At 36.7% G+C, this 19,310-nt stretch overlaps 1 protein-coding gene across 2 annotated transcripts; it reads left to right on the forward strand.

Moving 5' to 3' along the window:
- Positions 1-18: 18 nt before the first annotated feature.
- Positions 19-19,017, forward strand: BROX (BRO1 domain and CAAX motif containing). Of its 2 annotated transcripts, none has more exons than XM_017526361.2 (13): positions 19-398; positions 3,062-3,178; positions 6,060-6,166; positions 6,392-6,488; positions 8,833-8,928; positions 10,586-10,658; positions 11,928-12,033; positions 13,297-13,386; positions 14,863-14,948; positions 15,757-15,838; positions 16,146-16,296; positions 17,751-17,910; positions 18,881-19,017. In XM_017526361.2, the coding sequence occupies exons 2-13, from the start codon at positions 3,078-3,080 to the stop codon at positions 18,965-18,967; spliced, it is 1,236 nt and encodes a 411-aa protein (XP_017381850.1). In that variant the 5' UTR covers positions 19-398; positions 3,062-3,077; the 3' UTR covers positions 18,968-19,017. The 2 variants fall into 2 exon arrangements, with proteins under 2 accessions (XP_017381850.1, XP_017381851.1); XM_017526362.2 differs by lacking the exon at positions 19-398 and adding an exon at positions 762-868.
- The last annotated feature ends 293 nt before the right edge of the window (positions 19,018-19,310 follow it).

The raw sequence follows: 19,310 nt of genomic DNA on the forward strand, positions 1-19,310 counted from the left end.
TTAGGTTGAGGCCGCCCCACTCCGCCGGGGGCTGCCATCGTTATTGCGGCATCCTTCCGCGGCTCCGGAGGCAGAGCCACGTTTTCTCTTCCTGTCTGGGAAAAAGACCATAGCTGAAAAGGAAGGCGGAGGGAGGAGAAGTCGGAAAGGGCTGATGAACGGAGCGTTCTGAGGAGACTGCGACGCCGCGGCAGTCCCCGCCTCTGAGCTGAGCTCACTACCGCCTCGGTAGCTGTCATGGCCGCAGGGCCACGTGACTCCGGCTTGGCGCCGGCCTGGTTTCCCGTCACTCTGGTTCTGTAGTCTCGGTTCTCCGACTCTGTCTTTTTCTCGCTTGTGGACTCGGATATTGCCTTTCTTCCCTTAGAAGAACTGCTGTACCGACTCTGAGAAACTTGGTAAGTATGTCAGAGGATGGGTGTTTCCCAGTAATACCCCCCCGGGGTTTCCCCGGAGTCCCAAGCAATAGGATCACCCCCTTTTACATTAGTCTCCATAGACTCCTGGACAGTCGACCAAAAGGCTCCTTCTAATGCCTTGAAACAAACGACAGAAAGAAAACCATATTGGGCCCCACAAATCAGTGGCATTAACAGCTAGCCCGTCGCATCCTCTTGCCCCGCATCTCCATTGGTCATAGGAGAGCGTATAATGCAAGCTAAACTGGGGTTCATTCGGCCGCCGTCTGCCCATCTCTCCCGGGTTGACAGTATCGGCTTTCCACCAAAATGCCTGTTTAGAAAGGGGCACTCAAGTGTTAGCGCTTGCGCACAGTCGCTGCCGCCGCCAAGAAAGGGACAGGGCACGGGAGGAAGAGGCTGGGTGGTAAACAGGAAGTGGATCCTCAGAGCTCGGGGGCGGCGCTCAGGTAGGTTCCTCCGGGGACTCGGGGCCTCCGGAGTAGGGGTCCCTTGTCAGGAACTGGAGTCCTCTTGTGGAAGTGTGTTAGCCAACAGCTTCGATCCGAGTGATGTGTTGGTGGCTCTAAAGGCACCCTTGTCCCTGTGGGTGGGTGTGTCGTTTTTCTGTCCCACCCTAGGGACTCCCGCAAACTGAAGAGCACTGAGTCGCAGGTGGGGAGATAGGGCAGGGGCAGAAACGTACCCTCTTCTTTCCTGAGGTAAAGACATGCAAAACTTAAGACATTTTCATCCAGCAAGTGGGAGGCCGCTTTAAAAGAAATATATCTGTAGATTTGCTTTCGCAGCATCTAGTGCTCAGTGTGACATTAACGCTAAAAATTTATTTATAGGCACATAGATGTTGTATTAGGCTATGGAGATTTATGTGGGAGATGTGTAGATGATGATATTTTCTGAAAGAACTCGTTAAATGTTTTAAGTCCTAAATAAACCTGCTCAGTTTTTCGTTGCATTCTGTATTCATTAATGTGGTGCTCCTCAAAACCGGTTTTGTCATGAATAAATAAATTGCATAAAGGAAGCACTTAATGTAGGCATTTCATACACTGCACAGCCCACATTATTTTTTAATAATAGAAAAAGTCGATTGTCCGGCTTGTACAGTGCCTTCAAATTAAGTAAACCTTATCAGAATTACTTCTCTCGTTACTTCCTGGAATCTAATTGCCATGTTTAAGTCTTCGCCTTGGCTTTCTCCATATTATTTGCTGCACTACCTACCCAAGGACATTTAGACAAGACATATGCTGCTTTTTTTTTTAAACGTGGAAGGCGTCGAACTTTTTTTTTTTTTAGTTGACATCTCACTTAGGTAGTTTTAAAAGTTTTTTTTTTCCCTTTTTTGAGACAGGATCTTACCCTGTCGCCCAGACTAGAGTACCATAGGGAGATCAGGGCTCACTGCAGCCTCTACCTCCCGGGCTCAATGGAGCCTTCCCCTTCAACCTCCCCAGTCGCTGGAACCACAGGCATGGCTACCATACCCGGCCAATTTTTGTGGAGACGGAGTCTTACTGTGTTGCCCAGGCTGGTCTCAAACTTATGAGCTCAAGCGATCCAACCACCTCGGCCTTCCAAAGTGCTGAGATTAAAGGCATGCGCTACCGCGCCTGGCCCAGTGTTTTCATTTTTATAATAGAATGTGTTTGTCAAGTATTAGATTACATTTTTATTTTAAGAATAATCTTTAGCTATTTTTTGGAAAGTACGTTTTACCATAGAACACATGCTATAACCAGTCCACTGTTGTCAGCAATATTTTAGAAATACAGCAATTCCCTTAAAACTTACTACAAGTAGCCTGAGCAGTATAGTCAGGGTTACCATTTGAACCCCTTTTGGAAATTACATTCATCTGGTCCTGTGCCCTTTTACTTGCAGTTGTCCAACCAAAATCTAGTACTTTGCTATTCAAAAGTGTAGTCTGGGGACCAGCATCGTCAGCATCTCAGGTCCTACCCCAGTCTATTGAATTAGAGCCTGCATTTGACAAAACCACCCACCCCCAGATTATTTTTATGTGTTTTAGAGTTTAAACATTACTACTCCTAAATAGATGTGTTAAGATTGAAGTTATTGTGGGCAGATTTTCAAATGCTGTTCTGCTTTTTTTTAATAGGCCTGATCTGAATATAGACTGCCATAAATAGACAGTTAAACCAAGATTGAGGCCGGGCATGGTGGTTCATGCCTGTAGTCCCAGCACTTTGGGAGACCCTGGCAGGTGGATCACTTGAGGTCAAGAGTTTGAGACCAGCCTGGCCAGCATGGTGAAACCCTGTATCTACTAAAAATAGAAAGATTAGCCGGGCATGGTAGCACATGCCTGTAGTCCCGACTACTTAGGAGGCTGAGGCAGGAGAATTGCTTGAACCCAGGAGGTGGAGGTTGCAGTGAGCTGAGATCAAGCCACTGCACTCCAGCCTGGGCGACAGAGGGCGATTCTATCTCAAAAAAGAAAAAACAAGATTGATTGTGACAATGAAGCATTTTATTTGTATATTACATATATATTTTATGCATGATAGTTATGTATAAAATCTGCATGTACTGTAAACTTTTAGAAATAACTTTATACTATTTACCTTGTTTATTAAATATTTTTAATTTTTGTACATTTTTTACTTTTTTGTCTATAGAAAACATCTGGAGAAAATGACCCACTGGTTTCATAGGAACCCATTAAAAGCCACAGCTCCTGTGTCTTTTAATTACTATGGTGTAGTCACTGGCCCTTCTGCTTCAAAAATATGCAAGTAAGTTCATTGATTGAACCACTCTTAGATGCAAGGTACTTTTTTTGGTTCTATGGTCAGTACAGAAATATGTAACACACTGTTTCTAACTTTAAGTTCCTTATACATTTGTAAATGGCATGTGAAGAGTTAAATCAGATTATTTAAACTTTGTCAAGTATTCTAGGCTTGGATCCTTAATTTTAGATCAGTAAATGAGTCCCAGAGAGGCTAAAGCAATCAGAGTAAAACAGTTAATCTATGTATTACAACATTACGAGAGACTCCACAAAGTAGTATATGGGCATTTTTATTTTTTTTGAGATGGAGATTTACTCTTGTCACTCAGGCTGGAGTGCAATGGCTTCATCTTGGCTCAATGCAACCTTTGCTTCCTGGGTTCAAGCTATTGTCTTGCCTCGGCCTCCCAAAGTGCTGGGATTATAGGCATGAGCCACCACACCCAGCTGTATAGGGACATTTTAAATTGGCCACATAGTTAACTTGTGGAGTTCAGAGCAGGGAGAGAGATCCCTGTGACCTGAAATGGCCTTTAGAGTATTCATATAGGGATAGGCCTTGAATGTATTGTATGGCTTAGACTAGGGGTTGGCAAACTGTGTCCTATGGGTTTGGGCCACTGCATGTTTTTATAAATAAAGTTTTATTGGAACACAGCCAGCCCCACATTTATTGACATATTGCCTATGCCTGCCTCTGGCTGCTTTCCTCTACAACAGCAGAATTAAATAGTGCCAGTGGATACCTCATTACCAGAAAAGCCTGAAATGTTTACTATTTGGTGCTTTCCAAAAAAATATTTGGATATTCCTGATTTAGATTGTCAGAGGGGAAGGGAGAAGGTCATTTCTGTCAGGAAAACCTTTATGCTAATGATAGTAAGTAGAGCAATTTGGCTGAAACAAAAGATATAAATGCAAAAGATGTTTTGAAGGAGGAGTCAATGGATCTGATTGACTAATTTGCCTTGGGAGGTTGAAAAGGATTCAGTCTATATGAGATACAGACATTGGTGGTACTAATGAAGAAAAATCTGAAGAGTTGCTGCTTTTATGGGAGCAAGTGATTAGAACAAAAGATAGGATAATTGGCTTAATCTAAACCAATGGTCAGTAAACTTTTTTTTAAGCTACATCATATTGATTTTAGGCTTTGTGGGCCACATACAGTCACTATTGCATATTCTTTGCCCATTTTTATAACCCTTTAAAAATGTGAAAACCATTCTTAGTTTGAGGGCTGAATAAAAATAAGCAGTGGGATATACAAAAAACAGTTACAGTTTGTAGTTTGGCAACCTTTGATCTAGACTCCCGGAGGCTAGTCCCAGCTTAGCTGTTTTATCTGTACCATTGGGCAAGTCCCTTAACTTCTTTGGGCCTAATTTCTAATCTATAAAATGAACAGCCTAAATTAAATATATCTGCGGTACATTTTCTCAAATCTGTGAGATGAATATAACTCTACAAGTTGAGCTGTAGGTGATGATCAAGCATCTATATGGAAATAGCTAGCAGATTATTTTGAGTGCAGAATAGGCTTTAAGGATTCAAATTTCTTCCTAGTTTAGACGTTGAATCACATATTTCCAGCTTCTAGATAAATACCTCAAACAATGATTAATTCGTAAGATAGCCAGTCACATTTTTAGCCAGCTATTTGTAATTAGTGATACATGCATACTTTCTTTGAATATGCCTCCTTAGAGTTAGTACCAATGAGCAAGTACTACATCTAGACTATTTAGGATTTAGTCTGTGCACTCTTCTAAACGTCACTGCTACGTTATAGTCCAAAGCTTAAAATTGAAAACTTTGTATTCTTCCACTCAGCAGGTAATTTGAATACATGCTTGATCCTAGGCACCTACCAAATTCTGGATATATAGCCTCCACTCTCTTGGTACTTAACATTTAAATTTAGTCTTCTTTAATGGTTTACACATTTCAAGGGTCTTTGGTCGTATCCATGTAATATAATTTCGGAAGCTAATTGCCTTCTGGATTAGATTTGGAACTGGAACAAAACCAAGGGAAAGCTAACAATGGAGATCTAGGAATGGATATAGTTGAAGCTATACTAATAGATGAAATCTCAAAAGAGAGAGAACCAGAAAGCCAAAGACTGAACATTTCTGGAGTTGGGGATGAAAAAGAGACACAGAAAAAAATATGAAAAGAACTTTAGAGATAAGGGGAGCACCTAGAAAATTTGCTATTATTGGAATCAAAGGGGAAAATAATTTCAAGAAGGAAAAGGTGGATCTACAACATTTATTGCTGTAGAGAAGTAGAGGAGAATGTAGATTAGGGAGCAGTTTTAAAACAACTAATGGCCACATGTTTTATATATTCTTTATGTATTATACAATGCAGTTTCATTTTTAACATTTTTATGCAGTATATTTTCACATTTGTGTGTTTTATGTCAGATTTAGAAATTTTAAGGTGATATTAAAATGATACACAGATGTGTTAAATTTTCATTTTTCAAGAAACTTATTGTAAACTGTTTAGTTTTTTACTCATTCTTAATTCTTTTCCCGCATCTTAAATGCATGCATTTGTTTGATTGTTTTTTTAACTAAAACTTGCTGTATATTTTAACTATGTAATTGTATTCATTATTTGCCCCTTTAATTGGTCTGAGTTTATTTTAGTACAACTTTTAAAGCAGTTGTTATTAGAAATTTTATCTCTAGATTTAGTCCTAATTAAATTCATTTCTGTGTGTTTGGTAATCCTTTAGATGAGGTGTGTGTGTGTGTGTGTGTGTGTGTGTGTGTGTGTGTTAAAGCTTTTAGGTTGAAACCTGGAAGCCACTTTTATGTAGATTGATTGCAGTACAGCTAACTTTACTGTCTCTTTCTGTCTCTTGTAAGTGACTTGAGATCATCCAGGGCACGACTCCTTGAACTGTTCACTGATTTGAGCTGTAATCCAGAAATGATGAAGAATGCAGCAGATTCATATTTTTCACTTTTACAAGGTAGTTATTTATATGAACTTGACGGTTTTTTTTAACAAAAAGGTCTAGAAGTTTACATTTAGTTCTTTGACTTTTCAGATTTGATTAGTTTACTCTTCCAGACTATATTCTTTGGAAAAGGGCAAGAAGTTTTATTCAGACACCTGGAAAAGTAATCTGAAAATTTTTCCAAACAGAACACTCAATATTTCTTCTAAAACTTAAATGTCTTGTATTTTTCTATAGGTTTTATAAATTCTTTGGATGACTCTACCCAAGAAAGCAAGTTACGATATATTCAAAATTTCAAGTGGACCGATACATTACAAGGACAGGTTCCAAGGTAAGCAACACTAAGGTAGTACTAAATTGGAGCCAGTTTTTGTAACTGTTTAGCCAGTGGTTAACTCATAGCCTCTGTGTTTAAAGAAGAAAAATACAGGTCTGCTCAGCATTTTCTCTTACCAGGAAATTAATTAAAAGCATTTGACCTCAATCCTAGTACATAGTAAATGAAAATGTAATTTGTTTCTCCCAACCAAATCTATTTTCGAGGTAATCAATACAAATGTTAACTACAGTTCAACAGCCTTGACCTTTAGTAACACACAAAGGTTGGTCTGAGGATTAAGAACCCAAACTGACATTCCACATGTGCCTACATTGAAGCTGAGCAGAATTTAAGTTTTTCCCTTACTTCTCTTTTGCTGATGGATACTTCATGTCTTCCGTTAGTCTTTCTCTGTCTCCTTCTTTCTCTCCAGTTTCATACTCTTGATTCATAGTATATGTTTCTTCTTTATCTCTCTTCCCTCTTTCTACTCTTTTTAAAAACTTCCTTTCAGAGCTTTACTTATCACTTACTTGAAACTATTTATGTGATGAAGACCTTAAGTCTTACAAAATATTCAGCACAAATGAGACTTCTACGTTACTTTATTCTTGATTGCTACTTAGTCAGTAGAAATAGTGTTGTCAGTATATCTATTCTGAAAAATATTTTTTCCATTATAGATACTATGACTACTACTTATATGTGGTGTCATAGAAATGGAGTGTTTGGAAACAAGGGATATTGACATAAATGAAGGATTATAAAGGAAGAGAGTTGTTCATGAGACTTTACATAAATTAGCCAATCTGTCCTATTATTTAAAGGTAAAGTTATAAGTTAGACATGTTCACTAGATCACCAGATGTAATTCATTTGATAGCTTCAGTGCAGGAAAGAATAAGCTATTAAACAATGTATTAAATTTTTTTCAGGAGGATAAAACTGTTTTGAGAAGTTTGTTCATAACTCATATTTTGATACTATGATCTATACTAAACAAGACAGTTTAGAAATTACTTTTTAATTACTACATATTTTATAATACTTTTTTTTTTTCTTTTTCCATTTAAAAAGTTACCATACCTCCATTTCTCTTAAGACAGGGGCAACATCCAACTAAAAAATATTATTTTGTAGTAAGTATGTCTAGTAGTATATCCACCTTTTTGTGAAATATTAATTGACTTGGCAATTCAAAATCTTTTAGTTTGTTCAAGTTTTCTACAAATGTACATTTCATGTGCATTTGTTCCTTTTCTAGGTGTCAGAATTAAAAAAAAAAAAATTTTTTTTTTTTTTGAGACATTCTCACTCTCACCCAGGCTGGAGTGCAGTGGTGTGATCATGGCTCATTGCAACTGCCACCTCCCGGGATCAACAAGTAACTAAAAAATACAAAGTAGGGTGATAATTCTTGTTTCTTCTTTTTGTGTAGCTTTTCTGTGTCTTAGTATTACATGTGTAAAATAAGGACATTCTGCTTTCTTCATTAGTTGAGATAAATGAGATCTTGTATAAAACATTTTCAGGTTCTTTTAAGAACAGTAGTGAATATACATTGGTGTGAATATCTTATTTGCTTGATATGCTTTTGCCATCTTTATTTCATACTTAGTAATAGAATCTAAAGGAAACAAAGTATAAAATATACTTGTTCAGGACATTTTTCCGGAATACTGATTGGCTAGGCATTCAAAATTTTGTACAGTTTGTCTTCAGCTTGCTTTTTGCCCTTCTTTTCCTTGATTTCTTTTTTACATACCATCTGCTCCAGTCAAGCTTATTGGGTCACTTCTGTCAGAAAATTTTTCATACTCTTTTTACGCTTGGATAGCATCGTTTCCTCACCTAGGATGTCCTTTTGCTTCCCTTCTAGTCATCTTTCCAGGGACAGTTCAAATGTTTATGTATCGTTAAACCTTCTTAATTATTCTAGCCTTAAACAATATCTCCTCTGAATTTTGTTTTTCTAAAATGTTGTATAACGGCCACACCTTTGAGAATCTACTGAGTACTTCTTAAAAATATAGATTCTAAGCCCCATTCCAGGCTTTCCGACTCTGGGATTAAGACCCAGAAATCTGTACTTTAAAAGCTATTCTATGTACAGTAAACTTTGGGAACTCCTATTCCCATGCTTATTATGAAGTACATAGTACCTTCTGGACCATTAGCCATTTGTAGTTAAATACCTGTATGTCTCATCTCCCCATCTATATTAAACACAACCATTCTCCTTATACATACCAGTTAGCATATACTTCTTTGTAATTTTGAGTTGGATGTCCAATAGGCTTTATGCTGTGATGTCTCGATAATTGACAGGACTTAATGATCATGTTTATAATTCCAGTGCCCAGCAGGATGCTGTTTTTGAATTAATTTCCATGGGATTTAATGTAGCTTTATGGTATACCAAGTATGCTTCAAGACTGGCTGGAAAAGAAAAGTAAGTTAAAAGGAGAAGATTATGTGCATCTGCATTATTTTTCAAGTATATGGATCTTCATTATTTTAAAAATCTGTTGTAAAAAGTACAACTTTGGACAAGTGAAGGATTACCTTATAATGTTAGTATTTTGCGTATCAGAATTATGGCACCTATTGTTAAAAGGTAAAAGAAATTTTAATAGCCTTGTCATGTGGAAGGTCTTGCTAAGTAAGACCCCAAATTGAAAAACCATAATGTAAAAGCATGAGTATTAACTACATAAAAGGATCATAAACAGAGTTAAAAAACAAATGGCAATATTGGTCAAAAACATTGCAATTCATTTGATAAATTATTTGCCTTTATAACATATACTCTTATAAATCAGGAGAGAAAACGCTATCAAATCAACTGAAAAGCAAAGGACATAAACAGGCAATTCACAGAAGACAAATACAGAAGGCTTATATTATGTGAAAAGATGTTTTGAAGGATTAAAGAACTTTCCCTAGTGTGCTCTTTCTTTTTTCTTTTTCACCCTTTGGCTTACCTTAAAGGTAACACATAGGCAATACAATTTTTTAATAGCTATAATAGATATAGAAATAGGAACCTGTCAAATTATGGTTTATCCATATATGGGAATAATATGTAACATTTGAAAATGAGGTCAAATTGTATGTGCTGATGTAAAATTACCTCTAAAGTAAATTAGGTGATTAAAAAAAGAGCAGAGTAATGATAATAGCTACCATTGTGTATCTGTGTGTTTCTTAAGCGTGTGTATGCATTAAGTGTGTAATATTTTGTCTTGTCTTACATGCACAAATGTCTGTAAGGAAAAATAAGAAGGCTTTGTCCGGATTTTGTTTTGTTTTGTGTTTTTTTGTAGAGGCGAGGTCTTACTATGTCTCCAAGGCTGGTCTCGAAATCCTGGCCTCAGGTGATTCTCCTGCCTTGGCTTTCCAAAGTACTGGGATTACAAGCATGATCCGCCATGCCTGGCTGCAGATTTTACCCGCAGTCAGGGTCTCTCTTTTTTCATTTGTAGTATCTTTTGGAGACGTATCGATATGTTTTGTCATCTTAATGTTATCTTTTTGTCATATACTTGTTTTCAATACCTTTTTATGGAATATTCATTGGCTTGGCATTCAAAATATTTTAGTTTGTACAGGTTTTCTACAAATATATATTTCATGTGCGTTTGTTCCTTTTCTAGGTGTCAAAATTAAATTTTTTTCTTTTTTGAGACATTCTCACTCTGTCAGCCAGTCTGGAGTGCAGTGGTGTGATCACGGCTCATTGCAGCTGCTGCCTCCCAGGTTTAAGTGATTCTCGTGCCTCAGCCTCCTGAGTAAATGGGATTACAGGTGCCTACCACCATACCCAGCTAATTTTGGTATTTTTAGTAGAGACAGCGTTTTGCCATATTGGCCATGCTTGTCTCGAACTTCTGGCCTCAAGCCATCTGCCCACCTTGGCCTCCCAAAGTCCTAGGATTACAGGCATGAGCCACTGTGCCCAGCCTCAAAATTAGATTTTTTTAAAAGGAAGAAAACTAGCCGTGAGAAACATAAATGACTACTTTGGATGTATAATAATGTATTGGTTGTTGTGTTTTAATACCAGAAATGGAATTCATCCTCTAACTAATGTAACCCCTATCTTTAAGCATAACAGAAGATGAAGCAAAAGAAGTTCATCGAAGCCTAAAGATTGCAGCTGGAATTTTTAAACATTTAAAGGTAAAACACACAAAAAACATTATCTGTTCTTAATGTTTTAATCCTTGAATAATTTTTCTTTTGGGGGCATATGGAGGAAGAATTGTTTCATTATATTAAAAAGTTAATATGTGTTCTGTCTTCCTTATGTATGTTATTGATGAGTGCAGCCAGTTACTAAATATTAAATGTCTCCATTTTTGTTTTAAAAACCAGTGACTTTACAATTAGAAAAATTAAGCTATAGTGCTCTGCTTATTTTTCTGTCTTTGAAAAGATAGGAGAAAAGAAAGCAGAAGCATTGATGGTTCTTACCCACTTCTCTACAGAAGTTACCAGGAGCAGTTCTGACTCTGCAAAACTGAACTTCTAATTGTAGTCTCTGTATCTCACTAAAAACATTAGAGGGACAATGAGTGTACTCTGGTTGTTTTAAATTGCCTAGAGATGTGATGGGAATTAGGAGAAAGAATATTGTGTCTTTTAAACAATTTCCCCTACTTCATTCTAATTAAATCACTTTATTGATGGCCTCCTAGAGGCCCGTGTTGAGTTTTTTCATGTTACATTAAGATGCTTTTATAGTGATTAAAAAGCTGTGATCCTGAATGAGGTGTAGAATTATAGTGGGTTTTTTTTTCCTTTATATCTTTTTTTTTTTTTGAGATGGAGTCTCGCACTGTCGCCTGGGCTGAAGTACAGTGGCACCATCTTGGCTCACTGCAACCTCCGCCTCCTGGTTTCAAGCGATTCTCCTGCCTCAGCTTCCCGAGTAGCTGGGATTATGGGTGCCTGCCACCATGCCCAGCTAATTTTTTGTATTTTTAGTAGAAACGGGGTTTCACCATGTTGGCCAGGCTGGTCTTGAGCTCCTGACCTTGTGATTTGCCCTCCTCAGCCTCCCAAAGTGCTGAGATTACAGGCATGAGCCACTGCGTCTACCCTCTTTATATCTTTAATTATTAATATGAATGAACAATTCAGGCTATCCTGCAAAAAGAATTTTGGTTACTATTTCAGTTGACATTTTTCAAAATGATAGTGTGACTTACATATCTCAGCAATCTATCATGACTTAAATTTTGTTCTTGAATTTCTTGTTCTTACAAAAGCTGAGTTTTAGTTTATTCTTTACAAGCTTACCATTGTTAGTTTTTATAGTTTTTGTTTGTACCCTAAATTTCCGCTAAGTCTCCAAAGTGAATGTCTCATAACTTCTATTTTCATCATCTCTAACAACTGGATTAAAATAAAATTTGGCTGCTTTTTGTCTTTTGTTGTTGTTCTCAGGAAAGTCATATCCCAAAACTCATTACACCTGCAGAAAAAGGAAGAGATTTAGAGTCACGACTCATAGAAGCATATGTTATTCAATGTCAGGCTGAAGCTCAAGAAGGTATCCTAAATATTGTAAGATTGTTTTAAATGAAAGTCTGTATTGGCATTTAATTCCTCTTTAAAAATCAGAAGTTGGGCACTATGGCTCACTCATGTAGTCCCAGCACTTTGAGAGGCCAAGAGTTCAAGACCAGCCTGGGCAAAGTGGCAAACCTCATCTCTACAGAAAATTCAAAAATTAACTGGGCATGGTGGCGCATGCATGTAGTCCCAGCTTCTCACAAGGCTGAGGTGGGAGTGATGGCTTGAACCTGGGAGGTCAAAGCTGCAAGACCACGCCACTGCACTTCACCCTGGGCAATAGTGTGAGACCCCGTCTCAAAACAATTAATTAATTAATCAATGTAAGTAAAAATCAGAATTATCTGGAATCAGGTTTTTAGATTTTGAGAAATTTTAGAATGAGGAATAAGTTTACCATTAGCATTTGCCTTCATTCTTAGCAGGAAAAAGTCTTATAGTTTAATGGCTCTTTTTAAGAGGATTTTGATTTCACATCATTTCTGACAGTACAACATTAATTCTTCAATTCATCTTTTCTTTCTCTAGTGTGCTCATTCTTTTTTCTCTTTCATCCTTTGGCTTACCTAAAGTCTTCACCTTTCAGTGGCAAGTAATAATGATACTAACGTGAAACAATACAGAAACTTTGTAGGCTTTCATTTTTCTTTATTTCAAACTCTAGTGTTCCTCTGAAAATGGCTGGGATGGTGGCTCATGCCTGTAATCTCAAATCTCAGCACTTTGGGAGGCCGAGGCAGGAGAATTGCTTGAGCCTAGGAATTTGAGACCAGCCTGGTTAGTATAGCAAGACCTCCATCTCTACAAAAAAATTTTTAAAAATTAGCCAGGTGCCATGGCATGCACCTGTAGTCCCAGCCACTCAGGAAACTGAGGCAGAAGGATCACTGGAGCCCAGGAGTTTGAGGCTTCAGTAAGCCATGATCACACCACTGCACTCCATCCTGGGTGACAGCAAGACACTGTCTCAAAAGAAAAAAAAGAATTTCCTGTTATATCATGCTGTTTTGTAATAGTGATTCACTGATTATTTATTTAAAGAAGTGGTGTCAGAACCAACAGGCTCAGTGTTTTCTATTTGTTAATGTTTGCATTTTCTATAACTTTGCATGTTAAAACATTTAACAAACTGTATTAAAATCCCAGAGAGATTGTCAGACTGTCTTTTGCTATTATAATTGAATTTAGGATGAATGGAGTGAATTTAATTATAGACTCCCTTTTTTATGTTTGGTTACAGTAACAATTGCTCGAGCAATTGAACTAAAACATGCTCCTGGACTAATTGCTGCACTGGCGTATGAAACAGCCAATTTCTATCAAAAAGCTGGTAAGCTGCTAATTCTGTTGTTACATTTTTAGTCTTCAGATTTTCAGATTTATTTGATCTTTTTTTAATGGAGACAAAACAAAAGATTTCTCATTCTGTCATTATTTGCAAAACTGGAGTAATATATATTATTTACCGCATTTAAAATAGAACTATTCATATTTAATATGCTGCATAACTTCTAATGGAAGAGAAAACCAGTGATGTCTAATAAAATTATACAGCGTTTGGCTTAAAATTTTCTTTTGGTCTTTATAACAACCTTATAGTTACTCTTCTTATTTAGATAAGAATGTGAAATCCAGAGAGTTAACATGACTAACCCATAATTTAACTGCTAGAAAGTGCGAGATTGGGACTAGAACACACTACTGCAATAAGCCTGTTAACTCTTCATTCACTTATTTAGGAAACATGCAAATTTTTTTTATGGGATGGTTACTATTTTTGTTGCTAAGGAGAGGCAAGTAGAAAGGATTTGCAGTTTAGGGAAGGAGACAAACATGTAAACTCATTATTATATCCTGAAGTAAGATATCACAGCAGTGAATTAGAAATCTTAACAAGCTGGGCATCCTAGAGAAGGACTCTAGAAGAAGATGCTTTAGCCTTATTGTGAAGTGTAAATAAAAGTCTTATGTTCCCTAGGAAGCTTTCAAGTTTGGGTGTAGAATTCTTTAGTAAGTACAAAGATAAGAAATAACTTAGTGCATTCTGGAAACTTCAGACAGTTGCTCTTACCTGAAACACAGGATGAGTTGCAGGAGAAGAGGTTGAAAAAGTATGCATGCTTGGGATCAAACATTGGTTTGTAAGCCTTTGACCTTTCATTCTGTAGATATTTGGGACCTGTTAAAAGATTAGAAGGCTGACTTGATAGGATTTGAATTTAAGACAGGTCCCTATAGTTGCAGTATTAGAGATGGGCTTGCTACATGAAGGAGTAATAGGCTAGCTAACTTGACTTGGCACTTAAGAAATTCTTATAGTTTATGAAGGAAATGATGAAAGCTTTGACAAATACAGCAAAGTAGCAAATAGAGAGGAAAAAATAGATTTGAGAGATGTTTGGTAGAAGGATTTGGAGAGGAGAGGAGAGTATTCTATTTCCGACTTGAGTGACTAAACCACTGTTTGCTTTGCTATATTATATAAGTTTTTTAAATTAGATAATATAGCAGTATAAACAATATTCACTTTGAAGTTCTTGGTCACAATCTATTTTTATCATTATCTTAAAGTTGTATTAACCGTCAAATCAAAGAGCTGCCATAGTATTTAACCAGTCTTGTGTAACTTAAAGTATAGATTTGGGAAAATCCCTTCAAGTAAAGGTGTTTTTTTTAAAAAAGTTAATTTCTTGAGTCTTAGACTTGAATGGCATTCTTTCTGCTTTTAGCATCACAACACGTGAACTAAAAGTCTTCTAGTGAATCAGGGTGAAATTATATTTTGCTTTTTAAAATGTAACTTTAGATCATACTTTATCCAGTTTGGAGCCTGCATTTTCTGCTAAATGGAGAAAATATCTTCACTTGAAGATGTGTTTCTACACAGCTTATGTAAGTATTCATAATGCTAAAAAACAATGTAAATTATTGTCTCTCCAGCCCTTGGAGTGCCAGGTCTCTCATCTCACCAGAGTCTTCATTAGCATTTTACGAATAATGGACAGCTAACTCTCAGTAAATGTTTACTGAGAGTCAGTGCAACCATTGTGAACTAAAGTTGGTGGAAAGAGATGATGTAGCATTGTAGAAGTGGATTATAGCAATAGAATTACTGTTTGATTCAAAACCCACTGTTAGCATGCTTAATGAAATTCTTTAAATTGTTTCATCCTGTGCATTGAGAAACACATTTATTAATTCTAATATTAAAGCATACCACACAGTGTGGAATCACCTAGCTTGGTGAAGAATCATCAGTGAACATCATTTTGGAAGTTAAGTATCAGTCTGTTATACCTACTAAACTTAATTGTTTTATTAATTAGAATATCATATGAGAGATCATCAAAAACCTTTTTCAGGTCTAAGTCGATAAGATTTCTTATATCTCCTCTTCCTCTGCATTAGCACAATAATTTCCTCCTTTATCTACTATTTCCTAAATTTTAAATACAGATTTCAGCAAACAAGTTTTGCTCATTACGTGGTTAGAAGGCTATTTTGGCTCAAGACCTGATGTATTTCCATTTTTTCTATGAACAGAGGTTGGGGAAGAGCTTAATCAAGTAAAGCAATGTAAGGGATTACATTGATACTTCATTGTATGGAGGTATTAATTTATCTGATCAACACATAGAACAATAATAGGGGAAAGCATCTCGAAGGGAGAGAATGAATAAAAATGTGTTTATTTCATCAGGCTTACTGTTATCATGGTCAGACTTTATTGGCTAGTGATAAATGCGGTGAAGCAATCAGGTCTCTTCAAGAAGCAGAAAAATGTAAGTATTCCTGCCAAAATACTAACTCTTTTAAAAAACAAATGACTTTATCATAAAAGGGAGTATGTGCTTAAAGAGATTTTGGCTGTGTTGATGAAAGGAAAATGGGAATGGATGAGAAAAGAAAAAAATGTTTCAAAAACCTAGAACCTGTAGAAAATACTCACCTTCTACTTACAGGATTATTATTGGTATTGCTATTATATTAAGAGCAGTAAATGTCTTACTACCTTCAACTTAAAGCCTTGTAGGTATAAATAGGCAGTGTTAATTATAATCAAAGACTTTATATCTCTTTCACGTGTAGTATATGCAAAGGCAGAAGCACTGTGTAAAGAATATGGAGAAACCAAAGGACCTGGACCAACAGTCAAACCTTCAGGACATCTGTTCTTTAGGAAGCTTGGAAACCTTGTGAAGAACACCCTAGAAAAATGTCAGAGGGAAAATGGATTTATGTGAGTACAGCTTAATATTATTTTAGTAATAATATATTGATTTATAATTATATTAAAATACTAATATTTTAGTAATATCATTTCTGTTAGTCTCTATTCCCAAAAGTTTTATGTTAAATAGCACTTACGGGCTAGGTGTGGTGGCTCACAACTGTAATCCCAGCACTCGGGGAGGCCAAGGCAGGTGAGTCCCTTGAGCCCAGGAGTTTGAGACCAGCCTGGGCAACATGGCAAAACCTGTCTATACAGAAAATACAAAGCAATTAGCTGGCCGTGGTGCACGCCTGTAGTCCAAGCTACTCAGAATGGTGAGGTGGGAGAATCATTTGAGCCTGGGATGTCCAGGCTGCAGTGAGCCATGACCGAGCCACTGCACTCCAGCCGGGGCAAGAATGAGACACTATCTCCAATATATGTAGTATTTATGTTTCACATTAGTTTCCTCTTTACATTAGTGATAAAGTTCAATTATGTGGGGCCTTTTATTCTACTTTGGATGATAATATATAAAAGCAGACTTTAAAATTAAAACATTAGTTATTAACGTAGAGTTCATTTCATTAGGACACTCACATAGTGTCCTGATTTTCTCTTAACCATCCCTGCCATTCTTTCTCCATGTTTTAATGTATCTTCTCAACCACCTTTGCATCTTCATCTCACTCTGGTTTCAGCTCTCAGCTTTTCTTTTTTTTTTTTTTTTGAGACGGAGTTTCACTCATGTTACCCAGGCTGGAGTGCAATGGCGCGATCTCGGCTCACCGCAACCTCCGCCTTCTGGGTTCAGGCAATTCTCCTGCCTCAGTCTCCTGAGTAGCTGGGATTACAGGCACGCACCACCATGCCCAGCTAATTTTTTGCATTTTTGGTAGAGACGGGGTTTCACCATATTGACCAGGATGGTCTCGATCTCTTGACCTCGTGATCCACCTGCCTCGGCCTCCCAAAGTGCTGGGGTTACAGGCTTGAGCCACCGCGCCCGGCCTAGCTCTCAGCTTTTCTTGTTTTGTTTTTCAAGAGGTTTTCCATTATTAAATCAGTGTTTTTCAAACTGTAGATTACCATCTGTGTAGTTGGGTAGACTCAATCTTATTCCTGCTTTTATCTCCTTACATTCTTCCCTTTATATTTTTCATCTATACATACTGAGCTTTTCACTTCCTTCAACATGCCTAGTTCACCTTTAATCATTTCCTTTGGAAAGAGTTACTGAACTTAATTCTGGGTTAATTCCCCTTGTCTGCATTCTTACAGCACTCTATATCCATGGTAGCTCCAATATATTGCATTGTAATTGACAAAGTTTCTTGATTTTGTCACTTACTTATCTATATGAGGCAGAAAAACCTCTTATTCATGATTAAAATGTCATTGTCCCAAACAGGACCTTGAACATAGTAGGCTCTCAAATAATGAACAAATGAATGAATTGCTATTTAAATTACTTTTTGCAGTTACTTTCAAAAAATTCCAACAGAAGCCCCACAGCTGGAACTCAAAGCAAATTATGGTCTCGTAGAGCCTGTACCTTTCGAATTTCCTCCTACAAGTGCTCAGTGGACACCAGAAACATTGGCTGCATTTGATCTCACCAAAAGACCCAAGGATGACAGTGTATGAGATTGGTTTTTGTTTTGTTTTGTTTTTTGCTTTCATTACCAAAAGTTTAAAAGAAAATTCAGAGTTAGCATTTTGATATTTTTCTTTATTTAAATAGATACGTATCTTTGTCTAAATGCTAAGTTAGATAGTTATAGTGCTTAGTATAATCTGTGGTAGAACACTCTCAGAGATAAGACCTCTAGGCCTTATGTCTTTTGAATAATGACATTCTTTTCAACACATTATCTTGCCTCTTTACAACTTGTCAGTACCACCTTTAAAAAGTGTGGGAGAAAAGATCATCCATGTTTATATTGCTATAGCAATACTCTGTTTTTGTTTTAGCAAATTGCAGAGCGTTTGAGGATTTGGCCTAATTACAGTATTCTATGAATCTAGGAATAAAATAAGAATACTTTTATTTATTGCTATCTAAGTACATCTTGGTGTTCTAAATCAAATGATAAATTAAGTGGAAATTTTGAGGTCTAACTACCAAAAGACGAGGGATCTGTGACGAATGAATGAAAATTATTTTATAGCCATTGCTCCTTCCTTGAAATTGGGTTTTGTTTATATAATTTCCTTCCCATATTAAAATTTGTTCCTTAAAATAACTGTCTTTATATTCTGATCAACTATGAAATAATGCCCTAAGAGATAGCCTATTAATGTCATAAGTTATGTCTAACCTTTAGGGTTCTACATGTATAGATAGACCACTTAGAAAAGAATATGTAGTAGGAGTACCCTTAGCTTGATTTTTGCCTACCAAACTAGGTTTTGATCTTTACTGAAATGTTGCTTTCTGATTATATCTTAAAATGAATTGGTCTGTAGTTTCTGGAATAGCTTTGTCAGTATCCATGTTATATAATTTAATATAACATCTTTTAAAAGTCTGAATGGAAAAGATTTAGTGTTTGTTTTCTCAATCTTCATTTATGTACTTAAACTGTATTTTCTTTTTTTTTCTTCCTAGACTAAACCCAAACCAGAAGAAGAAGTGAAACCCGTGAAAGAACCAGATATCAAACCTCAGAAGGACACTGGGTGCTACATCTCCTAAAATACAATTTGCACTTAGAATTTCTCTAGCCGTAGATAAGATAAACCACAGAGTTGCAGCTCTCATTTCTCAAAATGATTTCTCTGAAGCTTGTAGAATAACTATTGCATTCAGAGGTATCTGCCTTCAGCTTGTTCTCGATTTTTAATACAGGAGGTGTTTGTTGCTTTGTTTTCAGATTCTCCTTTTTAATCAGGACAACATTTGGAAGATTTTATTGTGCCTCTAAAGGGTATATTTGGGGGTTGGGTCTTTTTGTTAAACTCTGGATAGTAATAAGTTTCAGGTCAATATAGGCCCAAATTCTGGTTTCAGGTACGTTTTTTCTTTTTTCTTTTCTTTT

The sequence above is a fragment of the Cebus imitator genome, unplaced genomic scaffold (assembly GCF_001604975.1).
Source record: "Cebus imitator isolate Cc_AM_T3 unplaced genomic scaffold, Cebus_imitator-1.0 Scaffold42, whole genome shotgun sequence".
NCBI lineage: Eukaryota > Metazoa > Chordata > Mammalia > Primates > Cebidae > Cebus > Cebus imitator.